This window comes from Natrix helvetica (genome assembly GCF_964273705.1).
Source record: "Natrix helvetica genome assembly, chromosome: 6".
Lineage (NCBI taxonomy): Eukaryota > Metazoa > Chordata > Lepidosauria > Squamata > Natricidae > Natrix > Natrix helvetica.
The window spans coordinates 1,631,056-1,658,105 of NC_138553.1; the positions used below are offsets into that span (position 1 = coordinate 1,631,056).

The 27,050-nt window shown below is 50.3% G+C and overlaps 2 protein-coding genes across 2 annotated transcripts; both read left to right on the plus strand.

Moving 5' to 3' along the window:
• Positions 1-1,443: 1,443 nt before the first annotated feature.
• CIMAP1B (ciliary microtubule associated protein 1B) lies at positions 1,444-6,811 on the plus strand. The gene is made up of 7 exons (XM_081957725.1): positions 1,444-1,537; positions 2,819-2,959; positions 4,160-4,363; positions 4,897-4,998; positions 5,246-5,367; positions 5,841-5,981; positions 6,673-6,811. Exons 2-7 carry the CDS (start codon positions 2,851-2,853, stop codon positions 6,751-6,753), a joined length of 759 nt encoding a protein of 252 aa, XP_081813851.1. The 5' UTR covers positions 1,444-1,537; positions 2,819-2,850; the 3' UTR covers positions 6,754-6,811.
• A 5,726-nt stretch (positions 6,812-12,537) lies between these two features.
• Positions 12,538-27,016, plus strand: TYMP (thymidine phosphorylase). Its single transcript, XM_081956778.1, has 12 exons — positions 12,538-12,744; positions 15,238-15,304; positions 16,617-16,650; positions 16,977-17,126; positions 18,120-18,322; positions 20,489-20,587; positions 21,436-21,565; positions 23,311-23,429; positions 24,460-24,622; positions 24,986-25,216; positions 25,695-25,835; positions 26,476-27,016. The coding sequence occupies exons 3-12, from the start codon at positions 16,620-16,622 to the stop codon at positions 26,670-26,672; spliced, it is 1,464 nt and encodes a 487-aa protein (XP_081812904.1). The 5' UTR covers positions 12,538-12,744; positions 15,238-15,304; positions 16,617-16,619; the 3' UTR covers positions 26,673-27,016.
• The last annotated feature ends 34 nt before the right edge of the window (positions 27,017-27,050 follow it).

The following is a 27,050-nucleotide window of genomic DNA, read 5'->3' on the forward strand; positions in this document are numbered from 1 at the left end:
GAGGAAGGGAGGAGTGATAGACAAAAAAGAAAGAAAGAGAGAGAGAGAGAGAGAAGGCAGGCAGGCAGGCAGGGAGGGAGGAGGAATAGACAGAGAAAGAAAGAAAGAAGAAAGAGAGGGGGGGCAGGCAAGCAGAAAGGAAGGAGAGATAGACAGAAAAAGAAAGAAAGAAAGAAAGAAAGAAAGAAAGAAAGAAAGAAAGAAAGAAAGAGGGCAGGAAGGAAGGAGGGAGGGATAGACAAAAAAAGAAAGAGGGGAGAGAGAAAGAAGGAAGAAGAGTGAAGGCAGGCAGGATGGGAAGAAGGAAGGAGGGAAGGAAGGAGGGAGAGATAGAAAAAGAAAGAAAGAAAAAGAGGGAGGGAGGAGGGAGGGAGGGAGAAAGCAGGCAGGCAGGCAGATGAGAATGAGAAGAAGGAAGGAAGGAAGAGATGGGTGGACTCAAACTCCCAGAATTCCCCAGCCAGCATGCTGCTTTACAATCCAGGACCTGTCCGTGCAAACGGCCTTTCCAAAAGGAGGTCCGTTTTGTGGCCTTCCTGGAGAGGCCTCTGGGTGGTCACTAACAAGCGACCCAAACTTCAGGGTACCCAACCAACCAACCCACCAACCCATCCAGTCTCCTTTGCATGGCGCTCCACTCCCAATGGCTTGGGGGACTGGGCAATTCGGGGTCTCCCATTGGAGTCCCAACTAGCCCTCCCCCCCTTCGCCTCCTTCAGATCCTCCAGCTAGGATCGCAACTAAGCGGGCGGGGAAAGTCGCCCTGAAGCCCAGCTCAGCTTTTCGGGAGAGGTCCCACCCAGCAGGGAGGGTTTGGTGTTGTTCTGCTCTTAGGTGCCATCTTGACTTCTTTGACCGCTCTGCGGGCAGCCCCGCTCCAGCCAAAGCTCGGAGGGGCCGCAGACGGATTTTCCCCCAAGCCTTGTCCGAGAGGCGCCCATCCTTCGCCCCCCCCCCCCAGGATGCAGACGGGGCTCGGCGGAGGGTCTCCGGGGCGCCCCAACCTTGCGGGAGGGGGGAGCAGGGAGGGCGGGGGGAGCAGGGAGGGCGGGGACCCCCCAGAGCCGGTTGGGCACCGCAGCGGGTCCCCGGCTGCCCTGAGCGACCCTCCGGCGCTCTCCGCCCGTTGGTCCTGAAAGCCCCTTGGCCGCTTGAAGGCCGCTGCTGGACGTCCTCAAGGCTTCACGTTGCATTGTTGGAGCGCCCCGCTGTAAAGGAGAGGGAGAGAGGGCGCCCTCTGGGCGTGTGCAGAGTGCCTTTCCGCCCAGCCTCCCGGGGAGGGGGGCTCTGCAGGCTGCCCGGGAGGGGCCGCGCAAGGGAAGGGGCTAAGGAGGGGGGAGGGGAGGAGGCATCCGCCAGGGAACGGAGGGGAGGGGCCGAGAGGAGGCGGCGGGTGGGGCCAGTTGCCGGGCAACCCTGTACACAATGGGGGCCGGAGCGGAGGGGGGGGCAGGAGGCGGCCGTCTCGCTGCCCGGCTCAGTGCTGTGCTGTTCCCGCGGGCGCCTTCCGCCTGGTCTCTCTGCGGTCCGCCTCCAGGTGGGTGCCCCCCCCCCATTCGGCGAGGGATCGAGGGGGGATCCCCGGCTCCTCTTCACCCCCCCCCGACCTCCTTCGCACAGCCCGCTCTGCCCCTGCCTGGCTCTCACGACCCCCGCCCCATTTCGGGGGAAGCTTGGTCTGCGCTCGGGGGCCGGGGAGTCCAAAGATGGGGGGGGGAGGTTCCCCTGCACCCCACAACTGATTATCTTGCCGAGCCCCCTGTCAGTCGCTGCCGGAGCTGGACCTTCCAGCCGGGGAAGGGCGGCTGGACTCCCCCCCCCCCCAGGGAACCTGCTCCGACTACCAGATCCCAATTAAGATCTCTTCCCCCATCTGGGCTGGGCTGCGGACTCCCCCGCTCCCTTCCCCATCCAGCAGACACCCCCCCCTCTCCTTCCCCACGGGGATCCCCTCAATAGGGGTTTCCCCCATGCCACATCACGAGGGGGGGCTGGCAGACAGCGACTGCCCAGGGTCTCCCCGCTTTTCCTTCCACCCCGCAAAGCGGACCCCATCCAGGTGGGGAGAGGGCTGAATTTCGGGGTGTTTCTGTCCTAACCCCCAAATGACCAGCACATGAAAATAATAAATGCCCTGTGGAAGGATTTATGACTTTCACTGGTCCCTTTCAGTTGGGGATAGGATTCCTTAGTTGATCCCTTCCCTCGCTGCTCATCTCAACAGCCCTGTGAGGTAGGCTGGGCTAGCAGAGGGCAACTGAGCTGAAATCTCCTCCATGCGCAGGGGGGGGTGGACATTTGATGCTGTCTCGGCCACCCAATTCTGGGAGTTGAAGTCCAGACATCTTAAAGGGGCCCAGGTGGAGAAAGACTAGTCTGGACCAAGCCTTTGTAGACTTTGCCTTCTGCTACTCCAACTGTCTGTCAAAGGATTAACGGTTCCCTTCCCACCAAAGGTGGTTCCTATTTTTCTACTTGCATTCTTTACGTGCTTTCGAACTGCTCGGTTGGCAAAAGCTGGGGCAAGTCACGGGAGCTCACTCCGTTACGCGGCGCCAGGGATTTAAACCACTGAACTGCCAACCTTTCTGATCGACAAGCTCAGGATTGTAGACACTGAGCCACCGTGTCCCAATAGGCTCTTTTAATTAATTGATTAATTCCTCCCTCCTGCTCCTCCCTCCCTCCCTGGCCAAGGGAAAGAGGAATCCTTAACAGTAACCCTCTCCCTGGTGAGGCCCGGCTGGGGATGATGGATCGGACACAGCCTTGCAGGAGAGCATTGGATCAACATCCTCCCCTCTTCCTCCTCCTGCAGGTCTACTGAAGAGTTAGCGCCACCCAGCGGAGATGTCCACAGACCTCTGGGTAGGAACATGGAGACCCCACCGGCCGCGGGGACCAATCGCTGCCCTCTACAGCAGCCCCGGGCCCAAGTATGGACTCCCGACTAATGTGGGTGAGCATCAGCCTTCTGCAGGCAAAAGACACTCGGGGCTCTCCTTTTAATCCTGATTTCTAAAAAAATAATTAAGGTGGGATGAGAAAGAAAAAGAAAGACAGAAAGAAAGAAAGAAAGAAAGAAAGAAAGAAAGAAAGAAAGAAAGAAAGAAAGAAAGAAAGAGAAAGAAAGAGAGAGAGAGAGAATGGGGAGGGTGGGAAGAAGGGAGAGGGAAGAAATAAAGAAAGAAAAAGAACAAAAGAAAGAAAGAGGGAAGGGGGAAGGGGGAAGGAAGGAAGGGAGAGGGAAGAAATAAAGAAAAAAGAAAGAAAGAAAAAGAAAGAACAAGGAAAGGGGGAGGGATGAAGGAAGGAAGGAGAGGGAAGAAAGAAAAAGAAAGAAAGAAAGAAAGAGAAAGAAAGAAAGAAGAAAGAAAGAAAGAAAGAAAGAAAGAAAGAAAGAAAGAAAGAAAGAAAGAAGAAAGAGGGGATTGGATAGAAGACTTCCAAGATCCCTTCCAATTCCTTTATTCTGTATTCAGAATGAGTGAATGAATGAATGAGTGAATGAATGAGTGAATCTGACCATAAGCTTTAGATGGGAGTATGCTTTTTTTAAATCCAGCTTCCTGCCAGGGAACATTTTGATGCTCAGTGGCGCAAAAGAATACCCAATTAATATGCAGATTGGACATTTCTCCCCCCCCCCCCCCCACCAAGCCGAGACGGCTTTTATCTTCTTCTGTGGATGGTGCACTGATGGTGTTCCCTAGTTGGGTCATGAAACATCTGCAAGAAAACACTCCAACTCAGAGAGCACCAAGGACACCCTTCCTCCTCCTCCTCCTCCTCCTCCTCCACCACCTCCTCCTCCTCCTCCTCCTCCTCCTCCTCCTCCTCCTCCTCCTCCTCCTCCTCCTCCTCCTCCTCTCCACAAACCTCCTTCCCTTCTAGCACTGATGACGTTCCCTAGTTGGGTCATGTCACGTCTCTTCTTCCGCCCACTTGGGACAAGCCACCCCTTGAGCCATCCTATGGACCCTGGTGAGACCCAACGGGTGTTGAGCAGGCCAGGAGACCCCACGCCCTTCCTTAGCATGGAGGCAGGGGTGGGTGGGTGAGGGGGTGGGCTGGAGGGCTGCAGGAGCCCAGCCAGGGGGCGCTTCTTCCCTGCCGTAGGTCCTGTTCACCGGCGCTCTCCTCCTCTTCCTCCGTACAGGTTACCATCAGCATGACCCCTCTCGATGCCGCGCCCCGGCCTACAGCATGGGCAGCCGGCGTTTCCAGATGCTGGAGAGCTGCTCTCCCGGCCCGGGCTACATGGTCCCCACCAACATGACCATGAGAGGCAAGGACGGCAGCCCCGCCTACTCCATCTACGGGCGCCCCAAGGACGGGGTGACCTTTCGGACACCGGGGCCAGGTCAGTGTCGGGACCGGGGTGCCCAAAACATCCTACATCACCTTACCCCCATTCGCTTAGTGTCCGTTCAAAGTTACAACAGCAGTAAAAACAGTTATGACCGTGGTTCACACTTATGACCATTGCAGCATCCCCAAGGTCACGTGATTGACATTCGGATGACTTGATGACTGATTCACATTTACGACGGTGGTAGTGTCCCGGGGGTCACGTGATCCCCTTTTGCGAACTTCCGGTGAGCCAAGTCCCTGGGGAAAGTGGATTCACTTAATGACCGGATTACTAACTGAACAACCGCAGTGATTCACTTCGCCAACGTGGCAAGAAAAGTCGTAAAATGGGACAAACTAATGAATGTTTCCCTTAGCAGCCTAAATGTTGGGCTCGATCATGGTCGTAACTTGAGGACTACCTGTGTTCTGCTCTATTTGGGGAGGGGCTGTGGGTTTTTCAGCCCCCTGTCCCCCGATGACCCCCTGAGCTGAGCCCGCTTCTTAGACCAAAGGGGATTCCACCTTTCCTTTCGTCCGCAGGTCGCTATTCTCCGGAGAAAGCCGGGAAGTTGGCTTATCCGTGTCCCCCAAATTACTCAATGGCTTCACGGACAAAGGACTTCCAGAACGAACAGACGCCGGGTGAGATGTGTTGCTTTGTTGCGTTGCTTTGTTGCATTGCTTTGTCTGCTCTGCATTGGCTGGGAGGTTTTGCTTGCACTGAATGGTGTTTCTTTGCTTCCTGTTGCTTGGCTGTCTTGCATTTCTTCTGCCCCGCGTTACTTTGGGTTGTTGTGTCACTTTATATTGCTTTCTCCCGCCAAGCAAAGCCCCTCCGCCCCCCCCACCCCCTCCCCAAACCCTGACTGCCCCCTTCCTCGCCCTCCAGGGCCAGCCGCCTACGGCCTCCCTCCAATGCTGGGCCCCCGGGTGATCGGCAAGAGCTCAGCCCCCAATTACTCCATGTTTGGACGCAGCGCCGTCGGCAGCTTCTACGAGGACCTCAGCCGGGTAGGGGGACCCCTCACCTCTCTTCTCTTCTCCTCTCCTCTTCTCTTCTTCCATTCCTCCCGTCTCTCCTTCCTTCTCTTCTCTTCTACATGGCATAAGCTCTATTCTAAATTCTATATATACACTATCTTCTCTTTTCTTCTTAATTCTATTCTAACCTTACTTCCTTATTCTATTCTGCTCTACTCTTATTTCCATTTCTATTCCTGTCCCAGTTTCCTACTTGAGCAGGGGGTTGGACTAGAAGACCTCCAAGGTCCCTTTCAGCTCTATCCTATTGAATGGTATCCAGGAAGAAACTGGGAGCCCCCAGCAGCTCATGGAATAAATGGGTTCCATGGGCAAAGCTACCCCCCCTCCTTCCTTACTGTGCAGGCTGCCCCAATTCTGGATGGGGAGGGTGGGTGGGGGCCCTTGTGGGGGGGCAGGTGGTTTGTGATGCTTGACCGTCCCCCTCCGCCCCCCCCCCGCAGACTCCGGGGCCTTGCAATTATCGCGTGGTGGAGACCAGCGTCTACAAGAACCGCCCCCCGCATTACAGCATCATCGCGCGGAATATGCTTCCAGGGGACACGACCGTCATCCCGGGGCCCGGGGCCTACAGCCCGGAGAAGGTGAGGGTCTGCGAGGAGGAGGAGGGAGGGGCTTCTGCAACTGAGGCCTCAAGGGACGCAGGGGGAGGGGGAGCCGCTGCCCGACTCAGTCCTTCCTTTGGGCCGTTGGCTTCCTTGGCCTGGGCCCAAAGTCCTCGAGTTACGATCATGATGGAGCCTGCCCCTCAAGGGCATAACTCATGACCGTCACAAAGTGGGTCATCTACCTGCTTAATTTTGAACACCTCCTTCCTTCCCCTCTGCCAATGCAGAGTGTCCTCGTATTACAACCCCAGTACAGTCTTCCCCTCATAGTCGTAACTCACGACAGTCGTAAATCAGGTCGACCATCTCATTTCCTTATAATACAGGGAGTCCTCGAGTTACGACCATAACAGAGTCTTCCTCTTGTGGTTGTAACTCAGGACGGTCGCAAAGCAGGTCAACCACCTGCTTAATCATCTCCTTCCTTAGAAATGCAGGGAGTCCTCAAGTTACCACCACAATGGAGACCTCATGGTCATAACTCCTGACGGTCCCCCAACCCCCCTCCCCTAATTTTGCCAACTTCAAGCCGACCTCTTCTGCGAGGCTGGGGGGGGAAGGGCTGCTTCCTGCCCCCCCTCACCTTCTCTTCCCCCTCCCCCAAGAATAACGCTGCCTTCCTTTCTCCCCTCTCCTCTTTCCCCCCTCCCCTCCCCAAATCCCACAGCACAATCCGTTCCGTGGCTTGACCTTCGGGATCCGCCACTCCGACTACGTGGCTCCTCTCATTGTGGATGTGGCAGATTAGGCCACGGCTGGGCAGGCCGGACAAGAAGCCGTTCTTTGCCAAGTTTGGGTCTCTGGTCGATGCTTGGGGGGGGGTTTCCCATGTGGGGCAAAAGGGGGGATTGCTGGGCAGACACATGAGAGGCTTGGGAGGGTCCTCAGCGGGGCAGCTCAGGGACCCCCTCCAGTTCTCCTAGGAAGGTGGGGGGAGGCTGCAGCGTCCAGGGGTGTCCCACTGCTCCGACCATTTGGCCAGATTGCTGTGCCAGGCGGACATTTGGCATTTGGAAACCCACCATTTTCTTTTGACCCCTGGCATGAGCCAGGGTTCGAACGTTCAATCAACCGATCAGCCTCCTTTAGGGGTCTGCCCAAATAGGGTCAAAAAAGTCAAGGTGGCGCCCACCTTGGCGGACTCAACGCTGCCCATAGCTTCAATGGCATCACCTTGATTTCTTTTGCACCCATTTTATGGAGTCTTCAAGCGGTCCGTGCCCCATTCAGCGACTGAAGGAAGAGTTCACCTACCTTGCTTTTCTGACCACTGGCGCTCTTAACCGGCTCAGCTCTTAGCTGAGTTCTCTGCGGTTCTTCCATCGCAGCAAGTAGCCGTTGTGCATTGTCCTTGACCCTTTGGTTGTGGAAACACAAACACAATCTGGAGCCATTCTGCCCCAGCGTCCTGACGCACCCCGCAAACCATGAGCCAAGGGTTAGTCTACAGAAGGGGGGGGGGTGTCTCCAAACCTGGCCACTTTAAGACTTGTGGAATTCAATTCCCAGAATCCCTCAGACAGCTTAGAAGTCTTTAAAGTGGCCCTGTTTGGAGACACCCCTCCCCTCTGTAGACTGAATGCTTTGGCCCCCCAATCAGAAGGAGGAAGGACCCCCTGGAGACGAGCCCAGCGCTGGGAAAGATTGCGGACAAAAGAAGAAGAAAAGGACGGCAGAGGGTGAGGTGGCTGGATGGGGTCACTGAAGCAGCCAGCGGGAGCTTCAATGGACTCCAGAGGATGGAAGAGGACAGGAAGGCCTGGAGGAACGTGGTCCATGGGGTCGCAGTGGGTCAGACAGGACTTCGCAGCTAACAACAAGCCTTAAAAGTTGCCATGTTTGGAGACCCCCGGCTGAGGAATTCTGGGATCTGAAGTCCCCAAGTCAAAGTGGTTGTGTTGGGGGACCCCTGGTCTAGGGGGCGTAGAATGATCAGGTATAGGATTGCGCTGCACTGGGCAGACTTGGGGTGTGAATTGAAGGGTGGTGGGGCAGAGGGACAATGTCTGGCATGCCAAGGGAAGAGAATATTTGTAGCTCCGGGTTGAATTGTGGGGTCCTTGTTGCTCTCTGAGCTTGGTTCCTTGCTTGCAGATGTTCCATGACCCAACTAGGTAACATCATCAGTGCTAGAGGGGGGGGAGGAGGAGGAGGAGAAGGAGGACTGTGGGGTCCTTGGTGCTCTCTCATCTGTTACTGTACTTTCTTGCAGTACGTACTTTCATGACCCAACCAGGTAACATCATCGGGGCTAGAAGAATTAGATTAGAAGGCTTTTAAGCACTGATGATGTTCCCTAGTTGGGTCACAAAATGTCTACAAGAAAACAACTAAGCTCAGAGAACATGGCTGACTGGGGAATTCTGGGAGTTGAAGTCCGCAAATCTTAAAGTGGCCAAATATGGAGACCCCGCTGGCTGAGGAATTCTGGGAGTTGAAGTCTGCCCGTCTTCAAGTGGCCACGTTTGGAGGCCCCCTGCTCTCGGATAACATCTGCCCCCCACCCTCCTTCCGTAAGAGCCTGAAGACCTGACTCTGCTGGTTGGCCTCGGGTGCCGATGGAGCCGTTCCATAGGGGAGGGGGCTGTTGAATTGATGTCCCCCTCCCGTTCTCTGCTCTCTCCACCCGTCCATCTTTTCTGGTTGTCATTTTGATGTATTATTATTATCATCATGTTCTCTTCCGTTGCTTATTTTGTGGCTCTTATTATTTTACTTCTCTTCTGATTACATTCTTTTCATGTCGTCCTTTTCGTTGTCGTGAGCCGCCTGGGGTGGCCCCGTGGTGATATAGGCGACAAATCAATCAATCGATCAATCAAATAAATAAATAAAAGAAATGTCTCGTTGTGTATCTTCATCTTGGGCCAAAAAGACCCTGGAAAGAGACTCCAGTAAGAGGGGCGAGGGGGGGCAGATGCTTGCTGTTAGTTTGCGAAAACGGCTCCACGTCGCACCATTTCTCCTGCTACAATTGTGCACAATGGCTGCCACAGCATAGACTGCCAACCCTTCAAGGTAGGCCAGGTGAGGAAACTAAAGCCACGCAGGCTCAACCTGCTTTTAGTATAAGATTATAATCCAGGTAATCCTCGGTTTGTAACCACAATCGAGCCGAGAATTTACATTACTCAATGAGACCGTTATTAAGGGTGAGCTTTGCCTCATTTTACGACCTTCCTTGCCACAGTTGTTAAGTGAATCACCACAGTTGATAAGTTAGCAACACGGTTGGTAAATGAATCGCTGCAGTTGTTAGTTTAGTCACACGGTCGTTAAGTGAATCTGGTTTCCCCATTGACTTTGGTTTTTCAGAAGGTCACAACAGGATCACCTGGACACTGCGACCGTCATAAATATGAGTCTGTTGCCAAACACCTGGATTTTGATCACCTGACCACAGGGATCCTGCAACGGTTGTGTGGGAAACGGTCGTAAGTCATTTTTCCCAATGCTGTGGTAACTTTGAACGGTCGCTAAACGGATAGTTGTAGGTCAAGAATTCCCTGTACCACCAGTATTTTCATTACAAGGTTATAATACTTGAAAGTGGCACGTCTGAATGTGCTTCCCTCCTCCATGCCTTTATTTTCCTGAGAATTAGGCAGAGTCTGCCGTGAGATGCTTTTCCCGGTTACAGTTCCAGCCCAGACTCAGGTCTCTCTTATCCAACTGTTGTCTCGGTTGCACTTCTTCCCTCTGTTCCTCAAGGCCGTTCCTTCTTCCCGTCACGCACACCGAACCCCTCTGAGCTCCAAACCCCAGCTGGGTGGCCAGAAATGCTTCCTTCGAGAGCCCAGTATCTTTCCTTTCCTTTCCTTTCCTGAAAGCACGATGTTTCCCACGATACCTCTTGGTGAGAGGGGCAGCATACACACGCAATTAATGCACATTTACCCACCTCAGTTAGGTGAGACCAGTGGAGAGGCGGCAGCAGTTCCTGGCACACCATAACTGCACCCTGAAGCTCAGATTCTCTCTGGACAGGACCCTGGGCGGGTCAAGAGCTGGGTTTGACCGAGAGGAAACCTCTCTTGATCTTGGGCTCCTTCCTGCAGAGAGGAAGGTGCTGGGTTGAGGGTGTGGTGGCAGGAAAGGATAAGATAAAAACGCAAATGTTGAAATGATAAAGGAAGAAAAGAAATAAGTAAATGAGAAAGAAAAAGAAAAAAAGGAAAGAATTAAAGAAAGGAAAGAAAGAGAAAAAGAAAGAAAGACAAAGACAAGGAAAAAGAAAAAGAAGGAAAAGAAAAAAAAGAAAAAGAATGAAAAGAAAGAGAAAGAAAAGAAAGAAAAAGAAAGGAGGAAGTGGGGGAAAGAAAGGGGAAAGGAAAGGAGGGGGGGTGGAGGGAGGGAGGGAAGGAAGGAGGGAGGGTGGAGAAATGAGGAAAGAAAGGAAATCTTATAAAGAAGTAACAAGAGCAGCTACAAGTACATTTACAGTTCACCCCTTCTAAGGCACTTCATTCTTTCTCTTTCTAACCTATCCTTCCGAATCTTCAAACCCATCAATCCACACCTTCATTTCTTCCTTTTTTTTCTTTCGGCAAAAAGAAGAAGAAGAAAAAAGTTTCCAATCACCCATGCAGGAATTCTTGTCCTTTTTCTAATAAAACAAGTCAGTTTCTCCATCTCTGCCAGGGTCGTCATCTTCAGCAGCCTCCGGTCCATGGAGGGTCCTTCCTTCAGAGTCTTTCTGTTTTGGGGGGCATCTCGTCATCTTGAGAAAGGCGGATTTAGAGGCTGCACACCAAAAACAAATGGGGTGGTTTGTGGTTTTGTCTGAGGCCAGAAGACAATCTTTGTCCCAACTTGCATCACAAAACACTCAAACCTCAAACAATCCAGGTTTCTTGGTCTGGGCAAGTCAGGGGAAGGATGAATGCTTTTGGAGGGAGGGATTCATTTGTTTGTTCAATTTCTTTATTCTCCAAGGCTCCTGAGGGCAGAAGAAGAAGCAATGGGTGGAAACTAATCAAGGAGAGAAGCAACTTAGAACTGAGGAGAAATTTCCTGACAGTGACAATTAGTCATTGGAACTCCTTGCCTCCAGAAGCTGTGAATGCTCCAACACTAGAAGTTTTAAAGAAGTTGCTGGGTATCCATTTGTCTGAAACGGTATAGGGTTTCCTGCCTAGGCAGGGGGTTGGACTAGAAGACCTCCAAGTTCCCTTCCAACTCTGCTATTCTATTCTAACTGCCATCTCAGTGGACGATCCCACGGAGGGGGGAGGGTTCCAATTCAGAACATACATTGCAATTAAAAAATAAAATAAAAAGAAATGTGTGTTTTTCCAAGACACTTTTTAAAGTCTTGTTTGTTGGGGGTTTTTTTTTTTAAAAAAAAAATTTTTTGCCTTTTAACTTTCCTTGAATAAACTAAATATGATTACAGGCCGTCCTCAACGAACGTCCACAATGGAGCCCAACATTTTTGTTGTTAAGTGAGGCATTTCTTCAGGCAGCTTTGCCCCGTTTTGTGACTTTTCTTGCCCTAGTTGTTAAATGAATCACTGTATTTCTGACACAGTTAGTTGAATCTGGCTTCCTTGTTGACTTGGATTGTCCAAAGGCCGTAAAAGGGAGTCACGTGACCCCGGGACACAGCGACCGTCATAAATACGAGTCAGTTGCCAAGGGTCTGAATTTTGATCACGTGATTGGGGCGGTGCTACAAAAGTCGTAAGTGTGAAAAAGTTGTCATAAGTCCCTTTTTTCAGTGACCGTTCAGTGAAACTTTGAACGGTCACTAAATGAACTGTTGTAAATCGAGGATTACCTGTATTATAAAAAAATATTTTAAAAACATCTTAAAACAAGGACAGATTTTAAAAATAAAATAAAATGGAAATAATGGGTGAGTATCTCGGAATCACTGATGATTGAGGCTTGGCAGCCACACAGACAGAGGTCACTTCAGGACACAGAAAAACTCAGTGGGGCTTAAGGTCAGTGTCCAGTCGGTGGCCTCGCTGGCCCACTGTCCTTTTCCGCTTTTTAAAGGCTTGTGGGGGGGGGCAAAGGGCAAGGCAGGGCAGCTCCATGGCATTGAAAGACCCAGTGTCTCCACCCCTCTAACCCAGTTGGGGGACTGAGAGGGGGCTGCCCCATTTGAGAATCAAGCTGAATCACTCGGGGGCTTAAAAAAAAACTTTTCTCTTTCTTAAACAAAATAAAAGTTTATTAGCCCAATCCAGAAATCCTGATGCACACCTGCTTGTGCAGCTTCCATGCTCCGTAAACCTCTGAAATCGTAGCAGGACAGCAATGGGTAAACACTAATTTTTAAAAAGAACCCCCCCCCCACTGCATGTTTGCATCCCCAACAGGTCAAAGATTAACAGATGCAACTGGGACAGCAGCCCCGTTGCAACATTTCCAGTTCTTGCCAAAGGCCCTGGGGCAATCTTTGTTTCCAGGCAGCAGGGAGGGGAGGCTTGCAAGGAAGCAGCTGGGACCAAAAAACCACAAACTCCTAAAAAGCACTTCTGAATTTTGTCCTGCTTGGCTTGGAGAAGCACAGACGCTTTGCTCCAAGCAGAGTTGGTGTTGCTGGTCTCTGCCGCCAGCTCTTCTCCTTCTCCTGTGCCCGGATCCTCCTTCCTCAGCCCCTGCCAAAGCCAGCCTCACAGCCTCCTCTTCCTCTGCCCCTTGAAGAGCACCGGGACGTGTCTGGTGGGACTTCTGGACGGGCGTTTTGCTAGCCCATCCACTCCAGGGAGGACCTCAGAGCTGGCAGGTGAGTTCTCCAGGTGTGGCCAATCTAACCTCAGGGTCTGGGCAGGTGCTTCAGGGAAGCTACCTGGAGATGGTGACAACCCAGCCATCTCTTTTCTGGGTCTCCTCCCCTCAGCTTCCTTTCACCCACCTGCTTATCTCTCTCTCTCTCTCTCTCTCTCTCTCTCTCTCTCTCTCTCTCTCTCTCTCTCTCTCTCTCTCTCTCTCTCTCTCTCTCCTATCTATGTATATCATCATCTATATATTTATTCTATCTATCCAGCCTATTTATCATGTGTGTGGGTGTCTGTCTGTCTTATCTTCTATCTAAGTATATCATTGTCATCATCATCTCCCTCCCTCCCTCCCTCCCCCCCTCTCTCCGGATTGGAAGAGTTCGCAGCCCCTTCCTCATTCCTGTAGCTTCCCAGCAGTCCCTTGCTTTTCCCATCTTGGAGGGGCACCACAAAGGGACACAAAATACAGAATAACAGAGTTGGAGGGACCTTGGAGGTCTTCTAGTCCACCCCTTTGCTTGAGCAGGAGACTCTCTACCATTTCAGACATGTGGCTGTCCAGTCTCTTCTTTAAAAAACCCCAATGATGGAGCCCCCAGAGCTTCTGGAGGGAAGCTGCTCTACTGGGTGATTCTTCTCACTATTAGGAAATTCCTCCTTAGTTCCAGGTTGCTTCTCTCCTTGGTTAGCTTCCATCACTTGCTCCTTGTCCTGCCCTCGGGGGCTTTGGAGAAGAGGTCAGAGAGACTAGTCCCACCCACCGCTCAAGCAAGAGATCTTATACCATTCTGGACAAATGGCTATCCAACATCTTCTTTAACACTTCCCATGTTGGAGCACCCACAACTTCTGGAGGCAAGCAATTCCACGGGTTAATTGTTTTCGCAAATAGAAGGAGGAGACTAGCTGCTCCAGAACAAAAAAAAATTGAATCTGGGTTAAACTTGCAAGCAGGAAACTTTGAAGCCCGTGAAAAAAAGATCTTCCCTCCCTCCCTCTCTCCCCTTTTTGCACGTGCCTCTAAGCTTAGGCAGGGTCTGTGCAAGAGAGGCCCAGGGGAGCCCCCGGTCCCTTTCTCCTGCATCCCAGAGCTGGGGGTCAAGCGGAGAAATTCAGCCAAAGAAGAGGCAGAGTCTCAGGAGGGCCGATGGCCAACCACTTCCTTCCTTGTCATTGCCAGAAAATGCAATCACAAATCTTTCTCTTAGCCATCGGCTTCAAGGTCCACGTTGCATAGATAGAAAGAAAGCAGGAAAGAGATGATTAATTTCTCATCCAGCCCAGCCGTCTCCCTACAGCCCTTCCGAACGGGGAAAAAGAGAGGGCTCCACTTGCAAGCAGGGAAATCGGAAGGCTGTGAAAAAGGATTTTTTTTCTCTTTCGTTTTCTCTCTCTCTCTTTGTTCTTTTGCTGCTTTCTTTTTTCTTTCTTTCTTTTTCTTTCTTTCCTTCCTTCCTCTCTCCTCCCTCTCTTCCTCTTTCTTTCTTTTTCTTTCTTTTGTTCCTTTCATTGCTTCCTTCCTTTCTTCTTTCTATTTTCTCCATCCTTCCGCCCTCCTCCCTCTCTGCCTCCCTCTTTCTCTTTCTTTCTTTTGTTCCTTTCCTTCCTTCCTTTCTTCTTTCCATTTTCTCTTTCCTTCCTTCCTTCCTCCTACCTCTCTGCCTCTCTCTCTCTCTCTTTCCTTCCTTCCTTCCTTCCTCCTCCCTCTGCCTCCCTCTTTCTTTCTTTCTTTCTTTCTTTCTTTCTTTCTTTCTTTCTTTCTTTCTTTTCATTTCTATAGCAGCCCATCTCAGCAAACGACTGCGTGGCTCACAATTCAAAATCTTGAATTGCCTGGATTGGACAAATGTCATTAGGTTTGTGCAATCTGCCAACAAAAGTGCATATAGTCAAGGCTATGGTTTTCCCAGTTGCAATGTATGGCTGTGAAAGTTGGACCATAAGAAAGGGTGAGCACCAAAGAATTGAGGCCTTTGAACTCTGGTGCTGGAGAAGACTCCTGCATTGAGTCCCTGCAAGGCGATCCAGCCGGTCAATCCGAGAGTAGATCAATCCTGATTGCTCTTTAGAAGGTCAGATCCTGAAGATGAAACTCAAGTACTTTGGCCACCTGATGAGAAGGAAAGACTCACTGGAGAAAAGCCGATGGTGGGAATGGTTGTGGGCAAAAGAAGAAGAGGATGACAAAGAATGAAGTGGCTGGATGGAGTCACCAAAGCAGTCAGTGTGAGCTTGAATGGACTAGAGAGGATGGTCGAGGACAGGAAGGCCTGGAGGAACATTGTCCAAGGGGTTGTGATGGGTTGGACACGACTTTGCAACTAATAACAGCATCATTAATGTCACAGAAAGGTTCTGCAATTTGTAATTAAATGTTTGATTCAAATATGTGCAGTGAACCAATCTCAGGTGAATTCCATTCTTCTGTTTAGTCAAACATAACACTTTATTAAAACCTCTTTTTCTAAAAATCCAAAACTTTCTTATATTCCCAACAGGAGCTCCAAAACCTTCCCTTCGATTTGCAACCTCGCCAGCTACTCGCTGAATATTGAAAATAGCAAGGTGAGATTGTTACCAGAATTTGATGAGTTTGATTTGCCAGTGATTTTTATAACATTTTTTTTACCACGGTCATTAATCAAATCACTGCAATTGTTAAATGAATTCTGCGGTCCTTAAGCAAATCTGGTCGTCCCCCCCCCCCCCCCAATTAGCTTTGGTTATCACAAGCCGGGCAGAAAGTTTGAAAATGGGGATCATGTGATCCCGGGAGGTGGAGACTGTCAGAACCATGCCGATTTTGATTGTGTAACCGTGGGAAAGTTTTGATGGTCGTAAGTGCGAGGCGGGGATGCAAGTCATTTTTCTCAGCCCCATCAGACCTTCAAACTGTTGCAAAACTAATCATCCTAAACAAGGGGTGAAATCAACTTACCTTTGCTACCAGTTCACAAATGGGAGCGTGTGCCTTCTGTGCATGCACAGAGGACCTTCCGCGAATGTGCATAGCATCAAAAACGGGATGTGATGACGTCCAGGTGGGTGGGCGGAGCCTGCTACCAAGCACACCTGCACAGGTAAGTAGAACAGCGAGGAGGGGGGAATCCGCTGTGCCACGGGGTTTAGATTAGCTAGAAAGCAGGAAATCCAACTATTCTAGCTAATATAAATTGTGTGTCACAGCTGATTGTTGGAAATATATAGAATTTTTACTACCACTTCGGGCGAACCGGTCCAAACCGGTAGCATTTCACCCCCGTCCTAAACCGAGGACTACCTCTAACACATTAAGAGAGGTTCTCAATGTGTAGATGCTGAGAAGAGACCAGAGTAGACCAGAGTTCCTTAAACAGTCAAAGAGCCCGTTGGATCCGTTTCCCACAGAAAAGAAAAACACCAGGAGCCACGAAACTCTTCCTGGGCCTGGCTATTTTCTGAGCAGCCACAAAACTGGCATATGTAGCTGAATTAAACATTCTGTTTTCTTCTGAAACCGTTCTTTGCTTGTATTTAACCGTGGTTGGCCTGGCGGGGTTTGAAAAACTCAATAAATACACCTGCCAGCGGGTGTCGCGCATCGGTGGCTCTGACGCATATTTTGAGCAACAGGGATCCGCAGCAGAGGGATGAAAGAGCCACATGTGGCCCCAGAGCCGCCGGTTGCTGACCCCTGCACTAGACAAATCCAAATCCTGCAGCCGTTCTTGGTTAGTCTCCATGCTTCTTGTGAGTAGCCTGTGGAACTCACTGGGACTGAGATGGTCCCAGCACCAAGGAAAACTAATTCAGGTTTGGAAGCCTTAGTAAAGACTCCTAACACCCATGTGAGAGTCCGAGTAGAACGTCACCGACTGCATTATTGTTCCTTCCACAGGTGATGTTTTCCCCAAGAGATCCGAGGCGTCCAGGTAATTTTCAAGGAGGGGGATGCATAATTAGGAAAGTGATGACCTCCAGGGGACGTAGTGGGGGCCACGTGGACATTCATATATTTGGGGGCAGGAGGGGTGTTGGGCAATTCAAGCCACGGCCTAAAGGAGGAAACGGAATAAGATCCTTTAGGATGGCTTGGGCGCAGCTGCTCTGACCATGTGCAGAATGCAGTTTCCCCTCTGCTAAGTGTGGGGGATCGTGACACTTCCTAGAGGGGGGGGCAAGGAGGGGAAGAGCCCTTTTCCTGCCAAATTGTTGCTCCCTCCCCATCTTCCCCGTGGCCCCTGCTTTGCCTTGGCAGGGCCCAGCTCCACGGCCCCCCAGGCAGGCGGCCAAATCAGCATCCCGGGAATTATTCGGAAGAAACGGGATGGTGAGACGCTGCAACGGGAGGAAATCCGCTACTTCGTGCAAATGCTCAGCAACAGCAAGTCACGGGAAGGGCAAATCGGTGAGCCTGGCAGAGGCGGATGGGACGGAGTTGGGGAGGGGCCGGCATGGGGACCGGGAGGGGCTGGGGGCTGCCCTGCAGCTGAGGCTCTTTGGCCATCATTCCCTTTGGACTCCCCAGAGCCATGGTTTGCAAATGACGGCTTCTCTTTTGTTTTTGTTTTTTTTCAAAATGCAATATCTTTAAAATTAAACATTTTTTAAAAAATCAATTGAAAGAGTTAAATATTTTTAAATGAAATAATTGAATATTTTAAAAATTAAAAGAATTAAAATCAAATAATTAATTTTTTGTAATAGAATGTTACACATTTTGAAAGGAATCACAAAAATGCTTTCAATGAAAGAATGAATTTTTAAAGGAAATTGTTGAATATTTTTAAAGGACACACTTAAAAACTTTCAAATTAAGGAAATTAAGGAAATAATTAAATGCTTTTGAATCAAATAATTAAATATTTAAATGAAAGAATTACATATTTTAAATTAAACATTTAAACAAACGAATGAAATATTTTTAACTGAAATATTTTGATTAAAGAATGAAATGTGCATGAAATAACTGCTAGAATTAATTAAATTAAATGCACAAAAGGAAAAAGCAAACGCGAAACTATTAAGAGGGGGAAGGAAGCTGAGAAAACCAAAAACAAAACAAAAAACTAAGACTTGATTTACAGGCATGCCCTTATCAATCAACTGGTGCCATGATTTATTACAGTCATCCAAAGCTCATCAAGGTTTAACCAATTCTGTGAACATTTGTCCTTCGAAGGCTGGCCAGTAAATCTTTTAACTCAAGTCCATTTCTTTTAACCGGAAGTCAAAAAACTTTCATTTTTACAAACAACGCTTTTCCATTTAGCGGGCTTAGCCACAGTTAAACCATGACTTAGCCATCTTGGTTTGCAGCCACGAAGCCTCTCCTACCTTACCTCGGCCCCCTTTTTCCAGCCGGGACCCCCCCACACACCCCTCTTCTCTCTTCTTCTAGGGGCCATGCTGATGGCCATCCGTTTGAAAGGCATGGAGCTGTCTGAGACGCTGGTGCTGACCCAGGAAATCGCAGCTTCGGGGACCACCCTGGAGTGGCCGGCACAGTGGCGAGGGCTGCTGGTGGACAAGCATTCCACGGGGGGCGTGGGAGACAAAGTCAGCCTGCCCCTGGCTCCTGCGTTGGCAGCCTGTGCCTGCAAGGTGCGTCAGAATGGCCAGATGCCATCTTGATGGCTCACATCTGGCTTTGCTGCCAGCTGGCTGTGAATCCTGGTTCTCTTTAATGTCTGAATGTGGGCCGGCTATTTTGCAAATCTAGGTTCCCTGGAGTTCTTCTCATCTTTCCTATTACCTATCTCCTTTTCTACTTACAATATAAATCGGAAAGATGCAAGCAACAAAGTTATAGTCAATTTATAGTCACAACTTTGTTGCTGGTATCTTTACGATTTATATTGTTTTATTTAGTTTCCTAGTACGATTTTGATTGCTTATTTAGTACCTTGTGACTATCACTAAGTGTTGTATCTTAAGATTAAGGATGAATGTATTTTTATGTTGACGATGATCATGGTTTATCACTTGTAGCTTTTATGTACACTGAGAGCTTAAGCACCGAAGACAAATTCCTCGTGTGTCCAATCACACTTGGCCAATAAAGAATTCTAGTTCTAAAACTGGCCAAAACTGGGATTAACAGCTACAAAATAAAGTGTGGTAGAGATGTTGATCCCAGCAGGCGCCGAGTTCAGGAGAAGCCACTGGAGTGGACAGAGAAGCCAAGAATCTGGCATCGCGTGTCAGCCTCCAAACTTGTGTTTATCAACCTTCGGCGCTTTAAGATGGGTGGACTTCAACTCCCAGAATTCCCTTGTGAACCTCTTAAAGTGGCTACGGCTGAGAAAGGTTGGCTGGCTGGGAGTTGAAATCCGCCCATCTTCACACCTGCCGTCTGGGGAATTCTGGAAGTTGAAGTCCACCCATCTTCAAACTACCAAGGTTATTGAACACTGCTCTAAAGCTTGGGGTGTCCTCTCTGTGAGGTTTCCAAAAGATGCCCTTATTAATTTATGAACCTTGAGACAAAGTTCAAAAGAAATCCAGTCATTTATTAGGAGCAACATTTTGGCATTGCCTGCCATGGAGCAAGATCTGATTTCCCTTTAATGGTGGCTGAACTTTACCCCTGTGTCTCCCCTCCCCTCAGTCTGTGTCACAAATCATATCCACCAGCGAAGTGCTGCAGCAGGTTGTAAAATTTTGTGCCTCATACGCCTGCTGTAGAAATCTGAGATCCGACCCTGGTCGAAGGTATGAGTGGATTTCTCTCCCCCCTCTCCTCCAATGTCAACTTGATAATAGGCATGGAAATGCTTTACAACCTGGGTAGAATCTGAAATGAGGAAACCCCAAGAAGGAGCATCAATGCTGCAGAATTTGGGGTGGGTGGAGTTTTCTTAAACCTGATGTTTAGGATTCTGATCAAACCCTGGAACTCAAACCTCCGTCTTTGGGCTTCTCCAATGCACAAAATGAACGTCAGCAATGAGGCGCAATGTTCCTTCTTCTTACAAGCTGGTCCCAGAGGCCTTTTTGTCTCCTCCAACAGTTTGTTGGAATGCATTTTTATGCAACTTCTGCAGTAGTATTCAGGCAATAGATGGCAGCATTTGCAAGTTTGGATCTATGGTATATACCAGTGATGGTGAACCTTTTAGAGACCGAGTGCCAAACTGCAATCCCAAACCCACTTATTTATTGCAAAGTACCAACATGGCAATTTGACCTGAATAATGAGGTTTCACTACCTAAAATAATGATAAGCAAGGCAGAGTCCAGATAATTGTTCTAAGAAAAACATGATAAATGCACTTCTATGCACTTTCATTTTTTTTCTGCTTTTGAAATATTATGTTTAGCAACAATAAAAAAGAAAAACTTTTGTAATATCATTTCTCTCTTTCCCTCCCTCCCTCTCTTTCTCTCTCTCTCTCTCTTTCGCTCTTTCCCTCCCTCCCTCCCTCTCTCTTTCCCTCCACCCTCTCTCTCGTTCCCTCCCTCCCCCTCTCCCCCCTTCCTTCTGTCTGTCCCTCCGTGGGAGAAATGCGATGCAGATGGACTGGGGCGACAGCACCTGTGGCCACAGAGAGAGCTCTGAGTGCCACTTCTGGCACACATGCCATAGGTTTGCCACCACTGGTATATACTCTATGCTCTTCTGTTCTAAGTAGAGTTTCCTGTTTCTTGCTACAGTTAAAAGTATTTCAGCAGTAAAGCACATGGTGACTGTTCTCTTTGTTCTGTGGTGTTATATATAAACAGGATATCTAACATGGTTAATCCTTGGTGCCTCTTTCTCCTGAGCAGGTGCCCATGATCAGTGGCCGGGGACTAGGCCATACCGGGGGCACACTGGACAAGCTGGAATCTGTGCCAGGCTTCTGCGTTTCCCAGAGCCCAGAGCAGGTGAGAAGACTGCTGTGTTTCATGACCCAACTAGATAAAAGCATCAGTGTTAGAAGAGAGTGGAGCTTGTCCTGTCAGTGTGGTTGGGAGTGTTACTTTTTTCTTGGCAGTTCCTTAAGAAAGCATAAAACAAATCCCTAGTTTTCCCTAGTTGGAGCATGAAATTTCTGCAAGAAAATAACCAAGGAACTCAGGGTCTCAGTCCTTCTCCTCCTCTTCCTCCTCCTCCTCCTCCTCCTCCTCCTCCTCCTCCTCCTCCTCCTCCTCCTCAACCCTCCCTACCCACTAGCACTGAAAATGTTCTTCTCCTTCTTCTTCCTCCTTCTCCATCGTCTTCCTTTTTCCTCCTCCTTTTTTCCCTCCTCCTTCTCCTCCTCTTCCTCCTCTTCCTTCCTTCTCCTCTTCCTTCTCACCTCCTACCTCTTTCTAGCACTGTTGATGTTCCCTAATTTGGTCATGAAACGTCTTGCAAGCAAACAGCCAAACTCAGAGAGCACCAAGGACCTTTCACAGTTGGTGTCCTCTTCCTCCTCCTCTTCTTCTCACAACAACCCCTCCTCTCTTGCACTGATTGTGTTCCCTACTTGGGTCACAAAACACCTGCAAGGAAACCACCAAGCTCAGAGAGCACCGAGGACCCCACAGTTCAGCCCTGGGCTCCAAATATTTTCTTCTACGAGTTCCCTTCAATTGGATCCAAAGGGAAGCGGCATGTTTGTGGTTTAAGGCGTTGTGATATCTTGGGCTGAGGGTCTGTCCCACTCAAGGCTTGCCTGGGCAATGAAGGAAGAACCAGGCCCAGAATCCTGCTCCTTGGACCCTGAACAATGGGCTTTGTTCTCCTGCAGATGAAGGAGATCCTGGAACGAGTCGGTTGCTGCATTGTGGAGCAAAGCCAACACCTGGTCCCAGCGGACAAGGTCCTCTATGCCCTGAGAGACGTCACAGCCACGGTGGACAGCCTGCCCCTCATCATCAGTAAGTCTTCTGGCCCTGGACGGTTTCACAGCTGGTGCTGAAATCCTGCAGGATTTCTCAGCCCGGATGCATTAAAATGTTGGGTTTTCCAGTCTGTGGTCAGAATATTTTAAAGATACAACCACAATTGAGCCCAGCATTTCTATTGCTAAGCGAGACATGTTGTCAGGTAATGAGGATTCAATAGCTGCCAGCTGATGTAAGGTTGTAAGCTGATGCAATGAAGATGATTCAGCAATACAGCTTCTTTAAGACTCTGGTGGGGTGGAGATTCTGGTAAGGTGTCTCTCTCTATATATATGTGGCCATTAGAGGGCGTGTCTCTCTCTCGTTGTGTATTTCATTTCTCTCCTTGTGTCCACAGCTGAGTGGTGAGGGATTTATCTCCCGCATGTCTGTATGTATTTGTATATGAACCACCATGAATTGTCTAGAGGCTCTGTCTGCTGAGTGCTGTGTTTTGCTCCTGGGGTTTGTCTCATAATAATAGTCACGCTGCCAAAACTCTGACATATTTCTTAAGTGAGCTTTGCCCCATCTTATGACCTGCCTTGCCACCGTCATTAAGCGGATCATAGCAGTTGTTCAGTTGGGAACAGGGTCGTTGAGTGACTCTGGCTTGCCCCATTGACTTTGCTGGTTAGAAGATCAGCAAAGGGGATCACATGACACCCCCCCGGGACACTGCCACCGTCATAAATAGGAGCCAGTTTGGGCTCAACTGTGGACGTAAGTCGAGGACTACCTGTACAGATAGTCCTCGACTTACAGCAGTTTGCTTAGTGACCGTTCAAAGTTACAACGGCACTGAAAAAATTGACTTATGACCGTTTTTTACACTTACAACCACTGCAGTATCCCCAGCGTCATGTGATTTACATTCGGACACTTGACAACTGACTCACATTTATGACGGGTTGCAGTGTCCCGTGTGTGTGTGTGTGTGTGTGTGTGTGTGTGTGTGTGTGTCACACGATGCCCTTTTGTAACCTTCTGACAAGCCAAGTCCATGGGGAAGCCAGGCTGACTTACAATCAGATGACTAACTGAACAACGGCCACTGATTCACTTAACAGGCATGGCAAGAAACGTCGTAAAGCGGGGCAAAACTCACTTAATACATGTCTCACTTAGTAACAGAAATGTTGGGCTCAATTGTGGTCATAAGTTGAGGACAGCCTGTACTTCACAGAAAGAGTAGTGGGAGCTTGGAACCAACTTCCAGCGGAGATTTTGGGCCAATCACCAGGAAATGAGTTTTAGCACAATTGGGGTAAACACAAGCCTGCCTTCTTTTCCTTCTAACGACCCCATAATCCCTTGAGGGGCGGAGTCTGGGCAACTGAATGGAGCTGGGTGCTTACTGGCCAGATGCCCTTCCTGTTGCCAGTGAGGAGTTTTGTTCTGCAGACGTATTCTCAGTGTGCTCAGAGGGAGAAATAGCTGCCTCTACCTAGGATCGAACTCGCAGCCTCCTGATGGTGAGGCGAGAGCTCTACCTCTAGGCCACGGCACCACTCTCATTCCTATCACCTGCCAAGAATAAAAATATAATATAATTAATTAGTATAAAATTAATATGAAGTGTTAATTAAAAATAAGTAATAAATTAAAAACATAACTAAAAACATTAAGAAAGGGCAGACTCAATGGGCCACTGGGTCTTTTCCTGTCTTCAGCTTTCTACGAGCTTTTGGGGAAGAGCTGTGCACCATGGGCTCAGCGGCTCCTTTCTTGACTTTTAGGTTCCATCCTGAGCAAGAAGGTAGCGGAGAAGCTTTCCGCTCTGGTGCTGGATGTCAAATTTGGCAGTGCCGCCTTGTACCACACTCTGGAGAGCGCTGAGCAGCTTGCCCAAACTCTGGTGAGACTGGGGGCCCCATCCAGCTTCTCTGGGGAGTTGGGGGTTGGGTGACAGTGGTGGTTAGCATCACAGAGGGATGGGTTTCCTTCTCCCCGACGTTGTCCTTGGAGATGAAGACCATCTCTTCCATCTGAGGAGCCACCTTTGCAAGGAGGAAGCTCAACCCCTTGGGACAGAAGGGTCGTGGCCTGTCAGCCACCGGTCCCTCCAGCAGCCGAATCAGAGGAGGAGGAGGAGACGTGGGAATCAGGGTTAGCATCAAGGCAACTGGGGAGCTCCGAGGGGGAAGAGGGAATGGAGATGGCAGTGAGAGAGAGAGAGAGAGACAGAGGCGGAGCCTGGGCCAAGTCTGGAGGTGGCTGATGAGGAAGAGGAGGAGCAGCTGGATTCCGTGCCTGACACACGGATTAACAGAATGCAGAGGAGAGGAGAGCAGTGGAAATCTATCAGCCGGTCCTTGGGACGGAAGAGCAACCCCTGCTAGCAAAGCTCTGGGGATGAAAGGCAGGGGGTGGAGATGAATAGATGGGGCAGACAACTGTTCCTCTCCCGGCCGGAGGGACTTGTCGGCCTGCGGTGAGAGAGAAACTTTTTTGCCGGCATTCCTAATAAAGGAATCTTTGAGTTCACTTCTGAGGGTTTGTCGCGGTTGGGGAGCTGGGTCAGAACAAGAAGTCTGGAGAAGCAGCTGGGGATGTCGCCCCCCCCTCTGATGTTTTTGTGGGTGCTCCATCACTAGAGACTTTCCAAAGGAGGCCAGACAAAACTATGGAGATTCTCAGTCCATCCAGTCAGAACTGAAGAAGCTTCTTGGATGAGAAGTGAAACGTCTTCAAAGAAAAAGCAGAAAATCCAGACTGGACAACCGTTTGCCTGAAATGGCATAGGGCCTCCTGTTCGAGCAGGAGGTGTAGAACATATAGACCACCTTCCAATAATAGAATTGGAAGGGACCTCAGAGGTCTTCTAGTCCAACCCCCCGTTTGAGCAGGAGATCCTATACCCCTTTTGTTCTCTCCCCCTTCCCCAGGTGTCCGTCGGAAACCAGCTGGGGACGAAAACAGCGGCCGTTCTGAGCAGGATGGATGAGCCCGTGGGGGGCCGGGTGGGCAATTCCTTGGAAGTCCTTGAAGCCTTGCAGTGTCTGGAAGGAGGGGGCCCCGGGGACCTCCGTGAGCTGGTCACCACACTAGGTGGGTCTCAGGGGTGGCATCTGGATGGTGCCCCTCAAGCAGGTAGGGAAGACGGGTGAGGAAGGTTTTGGGGGGAGTCAGCCAAACTGATGGGCAGCATGTGTCCAAGCAGGTCTTGACCGACAACTGTGAGGGATACTTGAATAGGAATTCCTACCTGGAAAAGGGGGTTGGGCTAAATGACCTCAAGGGACCCTCTTAACCCTTGGAGTCTACTATTTACACTCCCTCAGTCCCTGCATTGGCAGACACCTCTGAGCCCCCTGCCCGTATCTAAATGCTCCCTCTGGGCTCGGTCTTCCATGCCCCCCTGGCTGACTTCTCTCTCTCTCTCTCTCTCTCTCTCTCCCTCCCTCCCTCCAGGAGGCATCTTGCTGTGGCAGAGCGGGCGAGTAGGCTCGGTGCCCATGGGGGCCACCCGGATCGGCCAGGTCCTGGACAGCGGCGCTGCCCTGCGCACTTTCCAGGCCATGCTTCAGGCTCAAGGGGTGGAGGCCGAGGTGTCCCGCCTGCTGTGCGAAGGGACGGAGGAGCAGCGTTTGCAAGTGCTGAAAGTGGCTGCCACCCAGGAGGAGCTGCAGGCCCTGGAAGAGGGTAGGGAGGGAGCACTGCAAACATGATGGAAGGAAGGAAGGAAGGAGGGATGGAAGGAGGGAGAGAGGGAAGGCAAGAGGGAGGGAGGGAAGGAGGAAAGGAAGGAAGGAGGGAAGGAAAAGAGGGAAGGAAGAAAAGAGAAAATGGAAAGAAAGAAAGAAGGAAAGAGGAAGGAAGAGAAAGGGAGGAAAGAAAGCAAAGAAAGAAGGAAGGAAGGAAGGAAGGAAGGAAGGGAAGAAAGGAAGGGAGGGAAAGAAGTAAGGAAGGAAGGAAAAAGGAAAGAAAGAATAAAGGAAGAAGGAAAGAAGGAGATTGAGAAGGAAGGAAGGAAGGAAGGAACAGGAGCTGCACCAAAGACTGAGACTCTTTTAGGAGCTGGAGGGGGGGAGTTGTCCCTTCTTCCTGAGTGGCGCTTGAGAGTCCCTCCCCCTCCCAGAGTGGAGGGGGCGCCCATGCTGCCCGTCTTCTCTCCCTGCAGGGACCGTGCAGCAGATCCAGGCTCTGCCCATTGCACAGGTGCTGCATGACTTGGGAGCTGGACGCACCCAGGAGGGGCAGAGGATCAACCCCCGGGTGGGCGCGGAGCTGCTGGTCTCCACAGGGAAGCGAGTGGCCAAAGGTAACGGTTGTGGACCCCAGAAGGGGCCAAGAGGGTGGTGGGACAATGCCAGGGAGGGCTTCAACCAATCAGAAAGGCAGAGCCCGCCCTAGAAAGGGGGCCCAGGTAGCTGCAAAATGCAGGACCCTCCCTCAAGCCGGAGGAGGAGGAGGAGGAAAACTAGAGAATACTTGGTGGTCTATGGGAAGGTTTGCTGTTTTGCAGATGTTTCATGACCCAGCTAGATAACATCATTACTTCCAGAAGAGGGTGGGAGGAGGAGGAAGACTGTGGGCTCCTTGGTGCCCTCTGAATTTCCTTGTGGATGTTTCATGACCCAACTAGGTAACACCATCAGTGCTAGAGTTGGGAGCAGAGGTGGCATTCAGCCGGTTCTGACCGGTTCTGGAAAACCGGTAGTGGAAATTTTAAGTAGTTCGGAGAACCGGTAAATACTACCTCTGGCTGGCCTCACCCCCATCTATTCTCTGCCTTCCGAGTCGCAGCTGATTGGGAGGAAATGGGGATTTTGCAGTATCCTTCCCCTGCCACGCCCACCAAGACATGCCACGCCCACCAAACCACGCCCATAGAACAGGTAGTAAAAAAAAATGGATCCCCCCACTGGTTGGGATTCATTCTGTCTCCCTTTTCCTTCCAGGAGCTCCCTGGATCCGAATCCATTACGATACCCCCAGGCTGAGCCAGACCCACCGAGAAACTTTACAGAAGGCCCTGATTCTGGGGGACCAGGAGCCCTTCACCCCTGCCTCCAAGGTGGTGAAAATACTCCTTCCTACCGAAGAGCCAGTCTCAGGAACGACGGGATCCCAGGGGGAGAGGAAGGGGGTCCCGTAGAAAGAGCAGGCCCTGGGGCAGCCAGCAGAAGGACAAGGGGAGCAGCCCCCTCCAAGTCCATCCAAGGCTCCGGCCTTCTATTAAGGCCCTTTTCACAGAAGGACGAGAAAAGAGACGCAACTTGCCAAAGGCTTCCATGGGATACACCCGGTGGCACAGACTGGGGGGAATCTCTCATCCTGGAGAAGGTCGAATTAGGTCAGGGATGTCAAACCCAATTTCATTGACAGCTGTAGCAGGCCGTGATTGACGAACAAAATTGGGAGCGACAATACTAAAAAACAAACAAAAACAAATCTAGAAGTCCCTGAAAAGGTCAAATAAACATCAACGGTCACCGTGAATTGTTTAAAATTTCTTAGACACTGCAAGAGTGAA

What these genes read in the sequence shown, in the direction of transcription:
- TYMP (XM_081956778.1), top strand. Translation starts at nt 16,620, where the DNA reads ATGTTTTCCCCAAGAGATCCGAGGCGTCCAG. An exon ending in AGCAGCTTGCCCAAACTCTG is followed by an intron (nt 23,430 to 24,459) that starts GTGAGACTGGGG and finishes CCCCTTCCCCAG; the next exon opens with GTGTCCGTCGGAAACCAGCT. An exon ending in TGAGCTGGTCACCACACTAG is followed by an intron (nt 24,623 to 24,985) that starts GTGGGTCTCAGG and finishes CCCTCCCTCCAG; the next exon opens with GAGGCATCTTGCTGTGGCAG.
- CIMAP1B (XM_081957725.1), top strand. Translation starts at nt 2,851, where the DNA reads ATGTCCACAGACCTCTGGGTAGGAACATGGAGACCCCACCGGCCGCGG. An exon ending in TCTACGAGGACCTCAGCCGG is followed by an intron (nt 5,368 to 5,840) that starts GTAGGGGGACCC and finishes CCCCCCCCGCAG; the next exon opens with ACTCCGGGGCCTTGCAATTA. An exon ending in GGGCCTACAGCCCGGAGAAG is followed by an intron (nt 5,982 to 6,672) that starts GTGAGGGTCTGC and finishes CAAATCCCACAG; the next exon opens with CACAATCCGTTCCGTGGCTT.